The sequence below is a fragment of the Clupea harengus genome, chromosome 24, assembly GCF_900700415.2.
Source record: "Clupea harengus chromosome 24, Ch_v2.0.2, whole genome shotgun sequence".
Lineage (NCBI taxonomy): Eukaryota > Metazoa > Chordata > Actinopteri > Clupeiformes > Clupeidae > Clupea > Clupea harengus.
Window position 1 is genome coordinate 10,377,334 of NC_045175.1, and position 20,348 is coordinate 10,397,681.

The 20,348-nt window shown below is 39.8% G+C and overlaps 1 protein-coding gene across 1 annotated transcript; it reads left to right on the plus strand.

Moving 5' to 3' along the window:
- The first annotated feature begins 1,061 nt into the window (after positions 1-1,061).
- Positions 1,062-16,912, plus strand: LOC105893241 (polyunsaturated fatty acid lipoxygenase ALOX15B-like). Its single transcript, XM_042703468.1, has 16 exons — positions 1,062-1,149; positions 1,353-1,480; positions 1,580-1,879; positions 7,305-7,506; positions 8,058-8,139; positions 8,240-8,362; positions 9,017-9,120; positions 9,214-9,383; positions 12,992-13,135; positions 13,484-13,705; positions 13,941-14,027; positions 14,702-14,871; positions 15,008-15,129; positions 15,329-15,429; positions 15,844-16,014; positions 16,424-16,912. The coding sequence occupies exons 1-16, from the start codon at positions 1,062-1,064 to the stop codon at positions 16,601-16,603; spliced, it is 2,394 nt and encodes a 797-aa protein (XP_042559402.1). The 3' UTR covers positions 16,604-16,912.
- Positions 16,913-20,348: the final 3,436 nt, after the last annotated feature.

Below are 20,348 nucleotides of genomic sequence, written 5' to 3' on the forward strand. Positions count from 1 at the left end.
AAACTGGCCTATCTTAGAATCATAACCTAATACCTACAAGGGAATACAATCCTCCCATCCCTTCCCCAGTGTACTATAAGACTGCCTTCGAATGTAAGAAAAGTTCTCTTTCAGGATTTCTTTTGATGACCATAGACAGCGCTCTCTTTGTTATACGTCTTACAGCAGTAACTGTGCAACTTCTCTTACAGTTAAAGGTGAGTTTCACACACACACACACACACACACACACACACACACACAACCTTTATTGCTATATGCCTGCATTCCTATTGTATTATTGCACTTTATCACCCCTCTCTCTCTCTCTCTCTCTCTCTCTCTCTCCCTCTTCGTCTCTCTCCCTCTCTCTCTCTCACTCTCTCGCGCACACACACACATACACACACAGTGCATGTTGGGATTGTGTGAGTAGGAGCATTTGTGAGCGTGAGCCTTGCCCTCGTGGCCTGAACAAGTTTTATGTTCATCTGTTGTATTGTTGGTAGCAGTTGGTAACATTGTTGGGCATGAGTGCATTCTAGCCATGTCTACGATGAACAACGCTATAGTTCTCTTTCCAAGCACCATAGAACGTGTTGGTAGATATATGTTTAGTGGTTAATGACTGGTTTATCAGTCATTCCTCTCTCTACATCTGCTAAAAGGAGACAATTTCAAATGTGCCTAATAACGTGTGACATTGGTAAGCTTTTTTTAAGCTTTTTGTCCATGACTGATGCACTCATGCAGAATGTGCATGCAGTCCATATCTGCAACTGGGATGAGTGTGTCAGCTCTCTGCGTGCCATGCTACCATGGATGGTAGCGTATGGCAACAATAGGTATGGGAGGTGGTTGCCCAACTTCTGGGCGATGCTGACAGCTCTCCCTGACGATCAGGTCGCCTTCCTTCGTACTGACTTCACTCAGTCTATCACAGGCAACCCGTACTCCAACATAGCCTGGGACATGTGGATTGAGTGTACCATGAACAACAGAAGACCGACAGAAGCCAGATACTCTGACCATGTGTATGGTGTGCTATGTCCACAAGCTAATATCTATCATCCTTGCCTGCCATGGTCGTGCTGATCATATCATGTGTCAATGACCCATACGATGCAGCAAACTCCACTAAAGATGATGAGAGAGACCTGCGGGCACAGGGTAAGGCACATACCCCCAACACCTACATGAAATTGGATGATCCATTTCCATCTGCCAGAGCATTTACCACATTGCTTTGTAGTGTTAGTAACAAGAGGCGTCTACAAAAATTGATATGCAGCTACCTGAACGACATTGCACAAACTGTTGATGCAGAGATTGTTTACTCTGTTGGCTCCCACTGTACTAACTTGTCAACCCAGCAACCGAACAGAACTACTGCTTTTACCAGTCTGAGGCAGACACTATCCTCTTCTCCACTTACGCAGTGCTGCGAGAGTCAGGCTATAGTGGAGTGTCGCAGCAGCGTTTATCTCAAAGCAACTGCCTGGTATGCTCTACATCAAGAGAAAGCAGAAGACGGTAGTCTGCAGTGATCTGGTAACTGGCGAGATGGCAGACTGCATTGTGCAGCTGCACTGTATGACAGGATAACTTTGGATTCTATGGCAAGGGTAGGAAGTCAGTGTATGACCAGGTGGCGAATAGCCCAGTGGCACAACAACAGCTCTCACAGTGCGGAGATAGCCTTGACCTTGAGGAGGAGGTGTTACAGGAGCTATTCAAGTTCACAAGACATGTCATCTATGGTGACCACAAGAGTAGCACCATGGCTGAGGCCCGTGCAGTGAAGTGGAAGAGCATGAAAAATAAATCATTCATCCGTCTACCCCCAGATGAAGATAGTTTACGCCAACACTGCCTCCGTGCCAACTACTTGGCATATCTAGTATGCAGGCGCGTCGCACCCGTGGGGGATGTGGGTGTTTTAACACCCACACTTTTCCCGGTGAGAGGGTTCAACACCCACACTTTTTCTGCAGTTTTTCCACAGTTTTGCACAAACGCCTTGCGTCGAACTGCCGCCGTAGCTACGTCGTAGGCTGTGTGTAGCGATTATATTGCCTGAGTGAACATAACTGCGTCCATAGTAACGCTCTGTTTTTCATGGCAACAGTGTGTTATAGTTCGCAGCGGTCTTAACAGACCGCATTCTACACTGGAATTCAACCAATAGTCCAGTACTTTTAAGAAATGTAATGCAAGTATCTTTAGTGTTTGCCGTACACGTGTTATCACCGTTAATGTGTTACATCAATGTAAAGCTTAACTCTTTAATACTGGTACAAATTGCTATCGTAATTAGGTAGATACAACCTGAGCTAACGTTAGCTAACTGAACCTATCATTTAACATTAGGCTGTTAGCTAGCTACAGTAGCTAGGTTGTCTTTTGCCATTTGCGTTCGTAAAGTTTAATGTCCGGTGGCATTTTCATCTCTTTTTATATGCCGTTACTGTAGCTATATGCAGATTAGCAGATATTTAGAAAATTGTGTGTTTATCAGTTGTAACTACAGGATGGAAGGTACTGTAACTGCACCTTTTTAACTTCTGTTTTTGTCACGCAGTATCAAGTTGCAGAAAAGAAAGAGGCAGGAGAATATTGACACTTTTTTCAAGAGAAATCCTGTAAGGCAAGGCAAGGCAAGGCAATTGTATTTATATAGCACAATTCATACACCGTGGTCATTCAATGTGCTTCACATACATGCACAACAATGTGCTTCACATAAAAAAAAAAGCAAAAGGTCAGTGCATGATCATAAAAACAGTAAATTATAGAAAATAAAAGCATGAGAACATTAAGGCATAAAAATAGTAAAATATAGGAAATAAAAGCATAAAAAGAATAATAACAATCACTAGTCTATTAGAGTAAGCAAAAATACTTCAAAGGAACTGTTCATGGCCAGTTAGCAGAAGGCATCTGAGAAAAGTTTGGTCTTTAGTCTAGATTTAAAACTGAAAGTAGTTGGAGCGTTTTTAATGTCTTCTGGAAGTTGGTTCCAGAGGTGAACCACATAGTGGCTGAGTGCTGCTTCACCCTTTTTAGTTTGGACAGTGGGTTTTACTAATAGAAATTTATGCTGCGATCTGAGAGATCTGAGTGGTACGTACTGCTGAAACATGTCAGATAGATACTTTGGCCCTATCCCATTAAGTGACTTGAAAACAAGCAGCAGTGCTTTAAAGTCAATCCTGTAACTTACTGTGAGCCAGTGCAGGTATTTCAGTATAGGGGTTATGTGGTCAGTTCTTTTTGTTTTTGTAAGAATTCTGGCTGCTGCATTTTGTATCATTTGAAGCTGTTTAAGGTTTTTTTTGGGAAGGCCTGTGAACAGCCCATTGCAGTAATCAACCCTACTGGAGATAAAGGCATGAATTAGTTTTTCCAAGTCATCTTTTGACATAAAATCCCTAAGTTTGGCAATGTTTTTGAGATGGTAGAACGCAGATTTAGTAATTGCTTTCATTTGGCTGTTAAAATTTAGATCACTGTCTAAGAGGACACCAAGATTTCTGACAGTATCCTTTGCTTTAAGTCCTTTTTTGTTAAGAAGGGTGGCAATCTTACATCTTTCCTCCTTTTTACCAAAAACTATTACTTCAGTTTTGTCTTTGTTTAGCTGGAGAAAGTTTTGAGACATCCAGTGGTTAATTTGCTCAATACAATCAGAAAGAGATTCAAGGGGACCATAGTCCTTAGGTGTCAAAGTTAAGAAAATTTGGGTGTCATCAGCATAGTTATGATAGGAGATCAAATTATTCTTTAAGATTTGTCCAAGTGGGAGCATATAAAGGTTGAATAGAAGTGGACCCAAAATTGAGCCCTGGGGGACTCCACAGGTCAGGGACGTAGGTGTTGAGGTGCAGTTGCCAACTGCAACAAAAAAGCTCCTGTCTTGTAAGTATGATTTCAACCACTAGTCGGTGAAGTAATATGTTGTGATCAACAGTGTCAGTAAGTGAAGTTGAAAGCTGAACGTTGAAAATGTTTGACATTAAACAACAGTAGCCTATTTCCATTAGATATTGTTTGCATTTACTTCATGATATTACTTTTCAATATTCACTGAGGTTTGCTAGTGCCATAGCTGTAACTGTTTGGCCCTATTCCTTTACCACTGCCCATTATTACCACTTTAGGAGAGGAAGTTACTGGAGGCATCAGTTTCAGAGAGAGCACAGGAAGGTTCTTAATATATTTTGTTTGTATATTTGTAGTTTGTAACAAAAATAATTTCGCCCTGGGATTATTAAAGTATTTCTGATTCTCTAGCAAGTCTACTGTTGTGTATTTTCACCAGAGTTTTGACTTAGTTTCCGTGTGTTCCGAGTGTGTTTTTATACTTTTCTAGTATCACTCATTTAAATGGGATGCTTTTTATATCTTGTATGTTATACATGTTGTACACCTCTGTCATTGTATCCATCGTTTCTATTGTTAATAAACAAATCACATCCATCCCCCTCACTTTTGAAAAGCTTGCTACGCCCCTGCTAGTATGCCATCCCTCCCTGAAGCACCACCCCCCTTGCCAATCGGACATGGATGGCAGTTTGTGGATGGTCATTGTCGCCCTGTCCGCTACACACAACCTGCTCTTCCAACTCATCTACCTGCATCAAGGCCAGTTGAAGACAGCGAGGAAGATGAGAGCGAGTATGATTGTGATGAAAAGAAAAATGATGATGTGCAGAGTAGGCGATGGGATACATCGGATTGTAGTGATTTAGAATCTAGTGAGGCAGAATGCTCTGATTTGGACTAATCTTATATATCAATGTCCTTATTATTCACCAGTTACATTGTTAAAATAATGTGTAGCATATCACAAAATGAAAGCATCCTGTAATTTACAATGTTATGTCTTTTTTTAATGACCAAAAGGTAAAATGATTGGGGTACAATGATTTCTTATTGGCATGTTTCAAGTGTTTTTCGTTCCTTTCTTAAGTTACAGTTATTGAATAAAACTTATTTCTGATATTCTTTTTTTTTTGTCCTTCCATAAAAAGTAATGTATAAATGCAATACATCACCCATCTCCTGGAGACCCGGGGGCTGATTTGTGTATAAAACTTTACATTTTTGGTCTCCTGGATGGTGGCCATCTTGGATTTTGGGGTCAACATAATGTCTTAATGTCAAAATGATGTCAGAATCACAATCTTTATGGTCAATTTACCCCAAAAAGTGTCTTTATACGTTATTCTAGGTGCTCAGGTTAAAAAGTTTATTTGTGTATCAAAAAATAAGTTTTCGCTCTAACAGATGGTGGTCATCTTGGATTTCGGGGTCAAGATGATGTCTTAAATGTCAAAATGATGTCAGAATCACAATCCTTATGGTCAATTTACCACAAAAAGTGTATTCATACATTATTCTAGGCGCTCTGGTAAAAAAGTTACTTTTACAAGATAGGCCCTGCTGCCATTTTTGATTCGGCCCTCTAGCAAAAAATGCCGAAATTTTTGCGAGGGACATGGGGGCTCATTTTTTTATAAAAGGTTTATAGAAGTCAAATCAGTCGTCAAAACATCTTAGCCAGAACTGAGGTTTCTGACCCTACTATAAGTACCTTTTTAATCTAGAGAAAAAAAATGAACAAAAACATATCATTCACACCTTGAAATCTGAAACTGGTGACATGCTGTCAGACCCAGCTGAAACTTGTAAAAGGGCATCCAGTTTCTATGCCAAACTCTATACCATTGAGTACTAAGAGGACAAGGCCACTGAACAGTGTTTCTTGAAGGGGCTTCCAAAAACCTCAGATAAATCCAATGAGATGCTCAGTGGGGTAATATTCCTTGAAGAGTTGCAAAAGGCAATTCAGAGCCTGCAAGGTGAGAAATTGCCAGGACTTGATGGTTTTCCAATGGACTTTTACAAGTGTTTTTCGGCCTGACTTGAGGGAGAAAGTTTAGCCGGAGTCGTGTTGAACTTGTTTGTTTGTTTGTTTGCTTGTTTGTTTATTTTTTTTATTTTAACTTATTTCTTTTTTCAATTTTAATTATTTGACCTTATAATGTTTTTTATCTGTTGGTATCAAAGGTCCTTTGAAAATTTAAATTCTCTCTCTCTCTATATATATATATATATATATACACATCACTCACTCACTCCCTTTTTCTGAACTTCTAGACTTCATGTTGATTCTTTATTGACTTCATGTCGATTTATCATGTTTATATTTTCTCTTAGGAATCACTGTCCATTACTTTGCAGAATAGCCATGGTGACCTACGAAGTAACAGTGCACACTGGAACGAGGCCCTTAGCTGGCACCACTAGCTTTATCTACATCCAACTGCGTGGTACTGAGGCTGAGAGTGAGGAGAATAATCTAAATCAGGCCTATTTCTCTCTGGGGTTTAGTGCAGGATCGGTAAGTTATCTTATCTTATCTGTGAACTGTGACGTTAAGTGAACAAACTACTTGCGGAATAATATGAAAAATATGAATTAGAAGCACAAAGTCTGTTGTCAATGACAGCAGTAATTCAATTTTTGCAGCGGTCAATATGAAGAAATATCAGACCTCCGAACGTTGGGATGGCCAATTCAAATCAACTGAGCTGTATAATAATTCCGTATAACAAATGATCAATCAATCAATCAATTAAATCTTATATAACAGAGTCCAGAGTCCAGTAGTCATTCATATACAGTCATACCGGTGGTGGTAAGCTACATCAGTAGCCACAGCTGCCCTGGGGCAGACTGACAGAAGCGTGGCTGCCAATCAGCGCCTACGGCCCCTCCGTCCACCACCAACATTCATCCATATTCATACGATGCAATGCATGTCTTTATGATGGTGGGGGAAACCGGAGTACCCGGAGTAAACCCACGCAGGCACGGGGAGAACATGCAAACTCCACACAGAAAGGACCTGGAACGATCTGGAATGACCGGGATTCGAACCCAGGGCCTTCTTGCTGTGAGGCGACAGTGCTAACCACTGAGCCACCATGCTGCCCGCGTTATAGTTATATTATTATATTAAAATATAATTATAGTAATAAGTTCACACAGACATACTAGTTAAGGGGACACCTTGGTGTCAACAAAGACTGTTTTACTAGGATGTAGTTTTCTGACCTGGAAACTGTCCAGGAATGACACCTGCAAAAAAAATGCATAAACAAATATTACAGCAACATAAGTCAAAATGCTAGCTAGCAATTCAGATTCAAAACACTTTGTAAATCATAGGCCGCATCTTTAATGGGAAATATTTTAGAGTGAGAATAAACTTGGTATGGAAGATGATATTCAAACGATTTATTTTATCTTTTTTTCAGGTGCGAACATTTAAGGTAGAGTGCAAAGCATCCCTAGGAAAGCTCATTTATGTCAAGCTCTCCTCCAAGCCATTTATGGGTCTTGACAACCAGTGGTTCTGCAACAAGATCTTGGTCACGACCCCTGAAGATGGCAAGTTTTTGTTCCCATGCTACCGATGGCTTGGCAGTGAGGAGAAACTTGTTTTTAGACATGCCAAAGGTAGGCACTCCCATTTCAGATAATGGCTATGACCCGTGTAACCTACTTGAAAGTTCAGCGGTGATATGTTTGAAAAGTACTGCACACACACAACATGACTGTATATTACACACTTTTGTATGTTGTTTGTAACCAAACAATAGTTTGTCTTCTTGTGATAAAGTGATAATGTCAAAAGTGTCCTATGCTGAAATAAGGTATAACTCCTGCATAGGGTCAGGACTAGAGATTGCATGGCTATCATACTTACAGATTTGTTGTGATGTTCATTGGTGTGATGTTCATGTAGTTCTTATTCATGTGTTATATTTGATGATATATTTTATATTTAAGATGTCTTTGAAAAAAAAGACTGTGATTTATCTATTGGCTCAACACACCAGTGTTTCTAGTAAAAGAAAAAAGAAAAAAAAACGTCACATTAATGACAACTAATATTCCAATGCTCACTTTGGACAAATGTGTTTAACAATTTCCATGAAAATAAACAGTATTAAACTAAAATTTATTCAGATTGTCAATTGTCAACCCTTTATACATTTCCATTTCAGCTTCCCTTGTGTTCCAGGACACCAACCCAATAGCCCAAAGACACAGGATGAGGCAGCTAGAGGAGCGACGGGAGATATTTGGGTTTGTGGACAGCGAGCACAGAGTGAATGAGCAGAGAGTGTCTCCATTAAATTAAGTTAAGTTATTTGCTTTAAAACACGGCTGAATATTCTATTAACAGGTGGAAAGTGTATGCCGAGGGCATGCCCCACGTTAACCACTATGAATCTGCCCTTGATATGCCTGCTGAAGTCCGATTCTCTTTCTCGAAAAACACCGACTTTTTCTACAATGCAGGAACGCAGTAAGTGCTTAAGGCATTTTCCCAACCCTCCTGTGGTGTTCATCTTTTTGTGACTGTTTGCCTTTTTCTCACCTATGGTTTACATACAGACCCAAGCACCACAGACGAGTTAAGTTGGTATAGGTGACATTATAGAGACAATGCTGTCTAATATTATTGTTATTGTTATTATTATTAGTAGTAGTAGTAGTAGTAGTAGTAGTAGTGTGCTTTTTAAAGTATGCCTTAGTCAAAAATGAAGAGTGATATTTTCAAGGATTTGCCCTGTACACTCAGCTAAGAGCACGTACTTTAATATTCCCACTTGAATTTAGATAGTTCATAAGCGGTGGGCCAACACCAAGCTTCACAATTTCAACTTTATTGTTTGGCCAACGAACAGTTTACTCGTTTTCTGTTTTTAGGTAAGCCAATATCTGTAGTGTGTTTTTAGTCTCATTTTTACATTGCATTGGTGGAAATGCTAAATGTTTATACCTAGATTTAATCTTAAGTATGCTTTAGTTAAAAGTGAACTTTAGTCATTTAAAAGCATCATGAACCGTGTATATTTACTGTATTTTGCATAGAGGCGGAGAGCATTTGCAAAACAGCCTTGCGTTATTGAAGACCATAATTTTACAAAATCTAATATATACACAATTGTGTGTGTAGGTTAGCTGCTCTGAAGCTGGCAGGATTAGCTGACAGCAAAAGGACATGGGAAAGCATCAACCAACTGGACACAATCATTTGTGAAAACAGAAACAAAACCATTGGTAATCATCTTAAACTTAAATCATCTTACCCTACCTGCTCAGAATCACTGTACTGTACCTGTAGCAGATGTTCTGACACAGCATGCTTTGTAGATTACGTTGAGGCGCACTGGGATGAGGATGAGTTCTTTGGCTACCAGCTGCTGAATGGCCTCAACCCCATGATGATCCAGCGCTGCTCAAAGCTGCCAGTGAACTTCCCCGTCACAGAGGAGATGGTCAAAGACTCCCTAGGAGGGAGCAGCTTGAAGGTGGAGATGAAGGTAGGCTCAAAGTTGATAAAAGTGATAAAACTACATACTGTATGGCTAGTGGGAAAGACACGCCATAATGATCCAGCGCTGCTCAAAGCTGCCAGTGAACTTCCCTGTCACAGAAGAGATGGTCAAAGACTCCCTAGGAGAGAGCAGCTTGAAGGTGGAGATGAAGGTATGCTCAAAGTTGGTACTGATTAAAGTGATAAAACTACATAGTGCACGGGGGGCTAGTGGGAAAGCTCAAATCTCTGTCTGGTCTAAATATTATTCACCTCAATGTGCGCAGCTTGCTATCCAAAATGGATATGATTAGAATATGGGTTAAATCAACAGACTACATTGTTGTAATATTGATGAAAATATTGACATGGATGGATATTATATTTTTTGTGCAACCAGACCTACAAAAGGTGGCGGTGTTGCTATTTATGTAAAATCAAAATTTCACATCAGGGTAGTTCTGTCTGAATCAATCGGCAAACAATTGGAATTTCTAGCAGTGAATGTGGAAATTTCTAAGGGCCTTTGTATAACTGTTTTTGGGTGTTTTAGGCCTCCCATCTGCCTTAAACGATGCATTGCAGTCTTTGATGCACCTTTTGTCCAGACTAAATTATAGCAAAATTGTTTTAACTGGTGATCTTAACTGGGATTGACTTAAGCCAGTATCTGACGATTTTAAATCTTTTTGTGATTCTGTCAATCTTACCCCAGTTGATTAATTCACCCACTCGTCCAAATCTTAAATGCCCTGAGAAGTCCACCTTAATTGATTTGATTTTGACAAATGTTCCTCATAAATTCTCAGCTGTTGGTGTCTTTTGCAATGACCTAAGTGACTATTGTGTTGTTGCTGCTATAGGGAACACTAAGGTCCCTAAATTAAAACCACGCGTCATTTGTAAGAGGAATCTCAAACATTTTAGTGAACAGGGGTTTTATCATGATTTGTTTAATTTCAATTGGAGTAGAATAGAGCTAATCCCCGATGCGGAGACAGCTTGGACCTTCTTTAATGATGGTTTTATGCAAATCGTAAATACACATGCCCCATTCAGGAGATACAGAGTAAAAGGGCGTGATAACCCCTGGTTTTCCTCTTGGCTAGCTGATACTATTCATGAGCGTATCTTGGCTTGGAATAAGGCAAGGACAACAGGTTCTACCGCTGTATGGCTGGTTTTTAAACAGCTAAGAAACAAATGTTCCTCTTTCATCAAAAAAGCCAAATCAGAATATTGTTTGTCTGTCACTACTGAAAATCTAAATGACCCTAGGAGATTTTGGAAAACCGTAAAATCCCTTTCTGTGAGCAAAAACCTTCAAGCTGTACCGACCTTTGTTATGAAGGATTGGTTGCTGTCTATGACAAAATGGAGATACGGAATTGTTTAACGAGCATTTTATATCTTCTGGCTCTCTGTTTGACTCTGCTTGTTCTGCGTTTGTGAAATCCTGTACTGACATTCCAATGTATACTGGTCAGTCTTTTAATTTCGTATCATTCTCTGTTCAGGAAGTTCATAAAGCCCTAAAAACCTTAGATCCTAGAAAACCCTCAGGACCTGATTTTATTGATCCTTACTTTTTTTTAAATTGGCAGCTGATTTTGTAGCAGGGCCTCTTGCATATCTTTTTAACCTTACAGTGGAGAATAAGGAAATTCCTAGGATATGGAAATCTGCTTTTGTTCTCCCTTTATTAAAAGGGGGTGACTCAGCTATTTTAAACAGCTATAGGCCAATATCTAATTTATCGGTACTTGCTAAAATTCTTGAAGCTCTTGTGAGTGATCAATTAAAGGAGTTTCTATACACAAATGCCATTTTATCAACATATCAATCAGGTTTTAGAAAAAAACATAGTACCATCACAGCTGCACTGAAGGTGGTAAATGACATTTCTGTTGCACTGGACAAGAGGCAACATTGTGCATCACTCTTTATTGATGTATCTAAAGCGTTCGACACAGTTGATCATGATGTTTTAAAACTTAGACTTCTTAACTCAGGACTCTCGGAGCAAGCAGTCGCTTGGTTCTCAAACTACCTTAGTAATAGGTCTCAGTGCATTAAATATGATAGTCTATGTTCTGATATTGCATCCATCTACAAGGGTGTTCCACAGGGCTCTGTATTAGGTCCACTTTTTGTATTAATAATCTGGGTCAAAACGTGTCAGATGCTAATCTTCATTTTTATGCTGATGACACTGTTATATACTGCTGTGCGTCAAAGGCCACTGAAAACCTGCAAAATGCATTTATTGTTTTCCAAAATACCCTACTTCAGCTGAAACTTGTTCTAAATGCAGATAAGACTAAATGTGTGTTATTTACCAACTCTAGGAAAAGGCCACTAAATATCGTCACTCTTGAGGGAAGTGAAATGCAGTTTGTTAACTCTTATAAATACCTGGGTATTTTGATTGATGACTCCCTCACTTTTAAACCACACGTTCTGTACCTGGTAAAAAAGCAGAGGCTAAAACTGGGTTTTTATTTCCAAAATAAGTTGTGTTTTTCTTTTAATATAAAAAAGCAACTTGTTGCCACCACTTTTTTATCTGTACTGGACTATGGAGTCTTCATATGGTTGACACAGCATACCATGCTTCCTTGAGGTTCATCACAAACTGTAAAGCTCTGACTCACCACTGTGAGTTTTACTCTCGGCTAGGATGGCCTGCTTTGGCCACCCGTAGGCTCTGTAATTGGTACGCCTTTATATATAAGGCCATTCTTGGTCTGCTCCCATACTACCTTTGTGTCCTTATCAAGCAGAAAAGTGCCGGGAAATACTCTTTGCGTTCTCAGGACTGCGTCATGCTATCTGTCCCTTATGCCCGAACGGAAATTGGAAAGAGGGCTTTTGTGTACTCTGCACCCTTGGCTTGGAATATGTTGCAAAATGTCTTGAAACTAAAGGAATGAATCTCGCTTAATGCTTTTAAATTAAAAATGAGTAAGTAAGTTTGCACAAACAAGGAATTTGACTTGGTAAAGTGGCTCTCAATGTGCTTACACAAGATATACATTACAACACAATACAAAACAAACAGTGCAACAGTGCAACAGTGCAACGGTCTAAGAAGTTTAAGAAATCTATACAAGGCGGAATGGCTATATACAGTAGCTGTGAAATGTTACACAACAATAGTGCAAAGAAGAAGTGGAGAGTGCAAGAAGTGCAGGGATAAATATGTATGCTATAGTGGGTTAGCTGTTCAGTAGTGAGACGGCAACTTAAGAGGGCATGCAGAAACCTTACTGTCACACCCAGCGGCTCAGTTGGTCCGGCCCGTTAAAAAACAAAAAAAACAATATGGTGTATGGCAAATGGAAAAGACACATGCCTTTATATGTCCTTCACATGATCATATACCATCAGAATTCATTTGAAGATTATACTAAAAATAGTTGCCTCCGCTGTATAGTGTTGTTTTATAGTGTTTCTTTCATCATGGACGTCGGCAGAAGAATAATTTTTTACATCAACCCAAAAAAAATCAGATTTTTCTTGGGTGAATTTAGATTGTGTTTGCCAAATTCTAAACAATTTTCTGCATTTACTGTCTATGTATTGTTTGCCTTCAACAACACGTAACCCATCCAGAAAGGGAACATTTTCCTCTGTGACTACAAGATGTTGGATGGACTTGTGGGAAATGAAGTCCATGGCAGACAGCAGTATCTCACAGCTCCCCTGGTCCTGCTCTACTGTGACTCTAACGATATGATGCTGCCCATCGCCATTCAGGTAAACACATCCCTTCTATGTAAATGTTCTTCCACTGAACAAAATGGAGGAATGAATATGCACTATAATACCAAATGGTCATAATGTTTTGAACTTCTTGGGGACTAAAATACATTTTAATTAACGCTTAAGTCATAGCCATGCTGATTTACGCTAAAGTCTTAGTTTCCTTCGAGCACAAAAAAAAAAAGTCAAAAGTCAAAAATTTCAAAAAACCCCGCCCCATCCCCACCCCGGGGGAACCTACCCACACTTTGGGGATCTCTGCTCTGGGAGGTTCAGGCCTTGGGCTCTGTAAAGCGTTTTTAGACTATGTCTATTGATAATGGTGTGCCAGTTTAATGTGTGTTTGTCTTTCCTCCACAGTTAGGGCAAAAGGCTGGGGTTCACAACCCCATCTTCCTGCCCACCGACTCAAAGACTGATTGGCAGCTGGTTAAGATCTATGTGCGGGCTGCAGAGTTCAGCGTACAGGAGGTTGATATTCACCTGCTGAGAACTCACCTGCTGGCTGAGGTGTTCACCATGGCAACATGGCGAAACCTCCCCTTCCCACACCCACTCTTCAAGGTATGGATTCTGACATGCATGAGATGGTTTTGACTTGGCTAACGGAGAAAACACCCAAGATCAATTTAAAAAGAGTAATTTACATTGGCCTTCACATGGGCTGATCAGATTATAAGGGGTATGCTAAGAATTCTGTAAGTAAATACTGTAGGTCCAAATTTGTTTTAATGAGCCATTATGAACAATCATGATACCATGAGCTGACATGCTGTTCACTATTTTTTTCCCTCTGTAGCTTCTCATTCCTCACACTCGTTACACATTCCAGATCAACATCTTGGCTAGAAATCGGCTGATTTCCGAGGATGGATCCATCACCAAAGTATGCAAACCACATAGCTAATAAAACAATACCATGTTAATAGGATAGATATTATATCACTATGTAAGTACACTTTCATGCTTCTTTTTCAAGAATATGTTTAATCGTACATTAACCAGTCGCTTCAACTCGTAAAGTTTTCCCGGGATTCGGACTCGGGTCTCCAGTGTGGCAGGCAGGATGTCTACCTCTATGCTACGTGGAGATGTTAGAAACTCAGCTGCAGAGACAAGAACTTCAGCTTAGATTGGTTCAAATAAAATACTTTTAGAAGTATCCAAAAACAACAGGACAAAAAAATCCAGACAAGGAAACTCAGTCCAGGCAGTTAAACAGTTCCAACAAAAGGTATCCAAAAGATCTTAGAAAAAAAACCTCAAGTGCTCAACTAACACAAAGTCATCACATGCTGTCAAATCAAGACTAAACAAAAACACAAATGATCAGGAGGCTTATATAGGCAAGTAAACGAGGCTCAGGTGAACATAATAACTCAATAATGACATACTGACAAGAAACAAACACGTGACCAGAAAACAGGAACACTGTTTTCCACATGGTCAAAAGGGGTATTACAGTCTAAAACATCCTGACACAACTCATATGTCCACTCATATATGGTGTTACTGTGTTCTTTAACTCTATTAGTGATTCTTCATCATTTATAATCCTAGTATTCAGGAATTGGTGGTGCAGCCTTGGAAGAGTTCCTGAGGCGTGCGACTGCCTCCCTGACCTACAGCTCCCTCTGCCTGCCTGATAACATCTCTGAGAGAGGCCTGGACGAAGTACCACACTACTACTACAGAGATGACGGGATGAAAATGTGGAACGTTATCAACAAGTACGCTTACCATTGTAACTTGGAGTAGTGTTGTCGATTGTACACACACATTTAGCTTTCTACTGTGTGTGTGTTAAAAACAATCAAATTATTTGTAACCACTAAATTGAACACCAAGCCATGTGGTCATTTGCAGGTATGTGGAAGGAGTCTTACAACATTACTACAAATCTGATGATGACGTGAAGAAGGACACAGAGCTGCAGAGCTGGATCAGTGAGATATTTACCAAAGGCTTCCAGGAAAGGAAGAGCACAGGTGTGTACAGCAATACTGACCTTTAAGGATACAAAATGGGTTAAAAATCAATAAAATAGAAAAAAAAGAACTAACTGTACAAGACATTTTAGTAAAAGCCACATAGTGCCATCATGACTGTGGAAACGGGGAGTGAAGTTCATTCTACTGTGTGTGACTTCTATGTTTATAATGTACATGTCTGCGTTCCTTTCCTCAGGAATACCTGAGAGTTTTCAGGCAGTGAGGGATCTCATCAAGTTTGTCACCATGATGATCTTCACTGTATCTGCCCAACATGGCGCTCTCAACAATGGACAGGTAATTTCTTTTCAAGGTCTGTGAATCAATTAAAAAGTAATTACCCCTTTTCAGTTTGACATTGGTGGTTGGAGGTCCAACTACACTAGTGCAGCACTCAGAAAGCCCCCTCCAAAGGGGAAAGGCCAGACCATTGGCTGTTGTCTTTTATTAATTACTATCATTCCTAGATGCTTTACAAATCCCAACATTTGAGCCCCAAACAGCAAGCACAGGGCCCACAATGGCAAAAGGAAAACCTCCCTTTGTGTTTTACTACTCTCTGAATCCACTGTTAGGGTCCAAGTTAGGAGAATGATGTACTGTAATTATTCTTCATGAATATTTGACCAATGTCACAATTTAACAACAAGGCGTATTCAGGATACAGTTATTTCATCTGGTGTCTAATATTCTTTTCTAAAATGTCCCCAGTTTGAGTTTGGCAGCTGGATGCCAAACTTCCCCACTGCCTTAAGAAAACCCCCTCCCGAGCACAAAGGCCGGACCACTAAGGACACCATCCTGGAGACCCTACCTGATGTGGGCACGACGGTGAATGGAATGGCTGTCCTTAGACTGCTTAGCACAAAGTCAACAGACCATGTGAGTTTGTACAATATCAAGGCACATGTTTTAAGACGGCAATAGAGTTGTTTTATTTTAAGTGAATAATATGAATGTTGAGAAGAATCTGAATGCCTTTGTTCTATTATATCACTCTGGATGACAATGGCTTACTAACATTACGTACATTTGTCTGGTTTGCATAACCTTACTGTTATATTAGAAGAAAAGCAGTCTGTTCATTATGTTGAAAGCATATCTGGCATCTGTACGCATTTACAGTTAATCAGACCTGATATTTCCCAAACTGTGAACAGTGGGTACTTACAGAATATCAATGTGCTGTCACACATAGTGTGTTAAACATTATTAGCAACACTTTTATTATCAACATGTTATTTACGATAACAATCTGTGATGACAATCTGCGATTACATGCTGTCTCTAGTACCCTCTAGGAGTTTTCCCAGAAGAGCTGTATGATGAAGAGGTCCCTTGCACGCTAATTGAAGAATTTAGAAAGGATCTGAGGGAGTTGACAGATGACATCGAGGAGCGGAACAAGAAGCTGGAGCTTCCCTACACCTATCTGGACCCCAAAAATGTGGACAACAGTGTGGCCATTTGAAAGCGTAGAGTAGTCCTTCTTCATTATTTTGTCTTTTCTAGTACAGTTTTTCTCGTTCTCTTACACACTATAACTGGGCCTATTAACTAAACATCCCAAACCGAACCCAATTAACACACAGTTCCCTAGTTGCAAACACTTTGACTGTGTTAACATTTTCAAACACACACATATGATAGATAGTTAAAAGAACTCTGCATGGGATGCTGAGACAGGATAAATGTGATTTCTTTTCTTAATGTACAAACTTTTTCTTTCATTGGTTTATATTTTGGGAATTATCACACACACATGAATGAGAAACTCAAGATAGATGGATTACAAGGGCCATGCATGCTGTGTGGCCATTTGAAAGGATAGTCCTTCATACTTTTGTCCTTATATTAGTTTTAGATAGATACTGTGAAAGGCTGTGTTTAATATGTGTGGTGAGTTGTTACTACTTTGGTCCCCTCTAGTGGCATGAATCAGTATGACATGTCTTGTTCCTATGGGCAATTAAGTCACTGTGAACTACTGGCCATACTTTTGCACAGTTATGACTCAGTTTTCTTACACTTTTTTGAAGTCGCAACATAATAGTCCTCCAAAATGGTATTTCATTATTCCTTTTCAAAGGCAAATTTCGGTGTCATTTTTTTTCATGGAATGCTGAGACAGAATAATTGTGATTATTTTTCTTAATATACAAACTGTTGGTTGATTGGTTTATATTGGTAAGAACACAGGAATTATTTTTTCTGCATGCTACGATATATAAATGATTTACCTGTTTTTACAGTACATTTACCCTCTCACACACTTTCAGTTTATGTTAATGCAGTACATTGAGACATTTTTGATTGAAAATGAATGTGTTGTATTGATTGTGTTCATCAATTGCTGTTCCAGGTTTATATGGTTTTGAGTTTTTATGTTTTGCATTAATCCAACCAGAGTACAGAGGCTATTTTGTAAGGTGTGTATTTGATGGCCTTTGTGTGATGTCTGAAGGCAAGGTTTGGTAAATATGTAAGATGACATGGTTATGAGCGGAGAGTCGGAAGCTTGTGATGATAAGTATACAATTATGCATATGTCTTGAGAGTTTTGGGAAATGGAGCATAATTTCAAGAAACTGTAATAGGCTGGTGGGAAAAAAAAGACCACACATGAAGACCAAAGTGAATGTCTCTCAAGTGGGTTTATGGATATTGCCTTCCACCGAAATTAATATGAATAAAGGACAGAAAGAGGGAAAAGGAAAGAGAGGACAAAGAGAATGAATGTGTGTGTGTGTGTGTGTGTGTGTGCGTGTGTGTGTGTGTGTGTGTGTGTGTGTGTGTGTGTGTGTGTGTGTGTGCGTGTGCGTGTGCGTGTGCGTGTGCGTGTGTGTGTGTGTCAGCGTGTGAACAAACAGAACAGGACAAGGAAATAACTGAAATTAATATGAATAAAGGGAAAGACACGTTTCTGGTGTATTTTTATTCAGACTAAACCCTGTGGATTTCTGATATTCAAGTTAGCACCAACAGTGCCTCCAGTGGCACAAATCAGTACTTTGTATTAAATGTTTGTTTCCCATGTGCAATTTAGTGCATGTTAGTTTTTCCTGATGACAGATTATAACCGTTTCCCTCAGCAAGAAGACCTATAGCTTTGCCGCAGTTCCAAAAAAATATTTTTAGATTTTATATAAGATACTCTTCTCATAACTAAACATAGTCACTCAGTTTTCAATATGTGAACTTATTGCTCATTTACAGTTTATTTCTCAACTGCTTACACACCGTTTTTGTCACCAATTTTTGAAACCAATTTCTGTTTGAGTTCACTCAAACTCACGCCAAATCCCACACCAAATCTGCAAAACTAGAAGAACTCTGCCTTAGACTCAGGTTTCAATTTCATAAAACACGTATTGCCAACCAATACACACATAGTTCACTTTCTAAAAAACCTTGATCAGACCATCAACACTTGTGTGCCTTTTAAAAGCCTTGCCCTTCAAAATACATGACTCATATACCAGTTTCAAAACAGGACATTGGTTGTGACTTAAATAGAATAACAGTGTCTCCATACTGAACTGAAATGCTGTATTGGCTGCATTGTACTGTATGTCTTTGTTGCTGTTACAACCCTCTGCACCATAAATGTTAAAGCATTTACATGTTGAATAAATATATTTCAGTTTATTGTTATGAGCTTTTATAATATAAGTGAGGTGTAAATTACTCTACACTTCCTTATGCTTATTATGGCATGGTGGGGGCCGTCCACCTGCACAGTGTTTAGACCTCTGAGGCTCCACAGCTCTGCGCAGCCCCACTCAAAGCAGACCTGCGTCCCATCATCCACAAGCACAGGCTAATCACCTGAATGAGAGAGACACGGACTTGCACAGTTCCACAAAAGCTTATAGTTTATTTCTATCGAGACATAAAAAAAGGGAAAGCATTCAGAGGAGCAATAACACTAGTGGGATGGCTTGAAAGGCCTTCAAGTGGCTATCCTGCAATTACTTATGGTAGTTAACCACAAAAAGAAACAAACTAAACAAGACAGATATTTCCCCAACTCAGAAACAAACTAATAATGAATAATTGAATCACAGTGATTCTACATGGCTCAAAATCCAATATAAATCACCACAAACTCAATCCCTGTGTGTAACATTCAAACCTAACCATTCATAAGAAATATGATAAAGGCAGGAAAAACAGCAAGACCCTCAAATAGGATTATCCCAAGACCCAAGCACATTTGCCCCTCAGATAAGATTATCCCAAGCTAGTATGTTGTATGTATGCATGCTAGTATGTTGTTGGCATCATACAACTGTCAGGGTCGCTCTCGGGGATGGAACCCGAGTCGCTGGATTTGGGAACCAGCATTTCAGCCAAGTGTGTCAGAGAGGACCCAATAGCAGGATGCAGTTCAAAACTTGGTTTCTTTATTATTTGCAAAAGATGTACTCCAAGCAGTGATATTCCAAAACACAAAAGATCAGGTGCAGGCAAAAGGCCAAAAGCTAAGGAGATACAAAATGTAGCTTTCAGGCGGACCTGAATACAAAGCTACCTGAGGCGGCTTGAGAACCGCGATGCGACACGTACCTTAACCACACACTTGTCTCCCTGGGAGAAGACCAAGCCCAAAAAGTGCGTGAGAGCACTAGCTGTGTGGTTAGGCGCTGCGTGTCTTTGCACAAAAACTAAGTGCGTGAGAGCACTGGTGACTAAGTGCTTGAGGGCACTGCTAGCTAAGTGCGTAAGCGTACTACCAAAAACAAGCTAGGAACAAAAACAGTCTAACGACCCGATAAGGTCCAGAGGGATTAGCCAGGTATTTGTACCCTGGCTAATTAACAGAAGTGACAATAACAAAATACAAGACAGGTGAGGGCACACAATGGAAAACAGGTGAGGGCACACAATGGGAAACAGGTGAACACACAAATCAAAACAAATGCACATGTGTGCGAAAACAAGTCCATTCTTTTATCCCTTGACCACCAGAGGCCGCCAATGTCCCAATACGTGGCAATTGCTGGCAATCGCTGCCAGCATCGTGACAACAACATGCTAGTATGTTGTTGCTAAATAGATGGTTGTTATGGCCAAAGTCCAGTCATCAGTTCCGTACCTCTCGTTGCCTAGCTAGCATATCCCAGCATTCTGTTGAGCCTTATATTTGTACAATCACTGTGGTCTTAAACCCAAATGCAGTGTAATGGGACTAAAAGCTTTTCCAGACATATGTG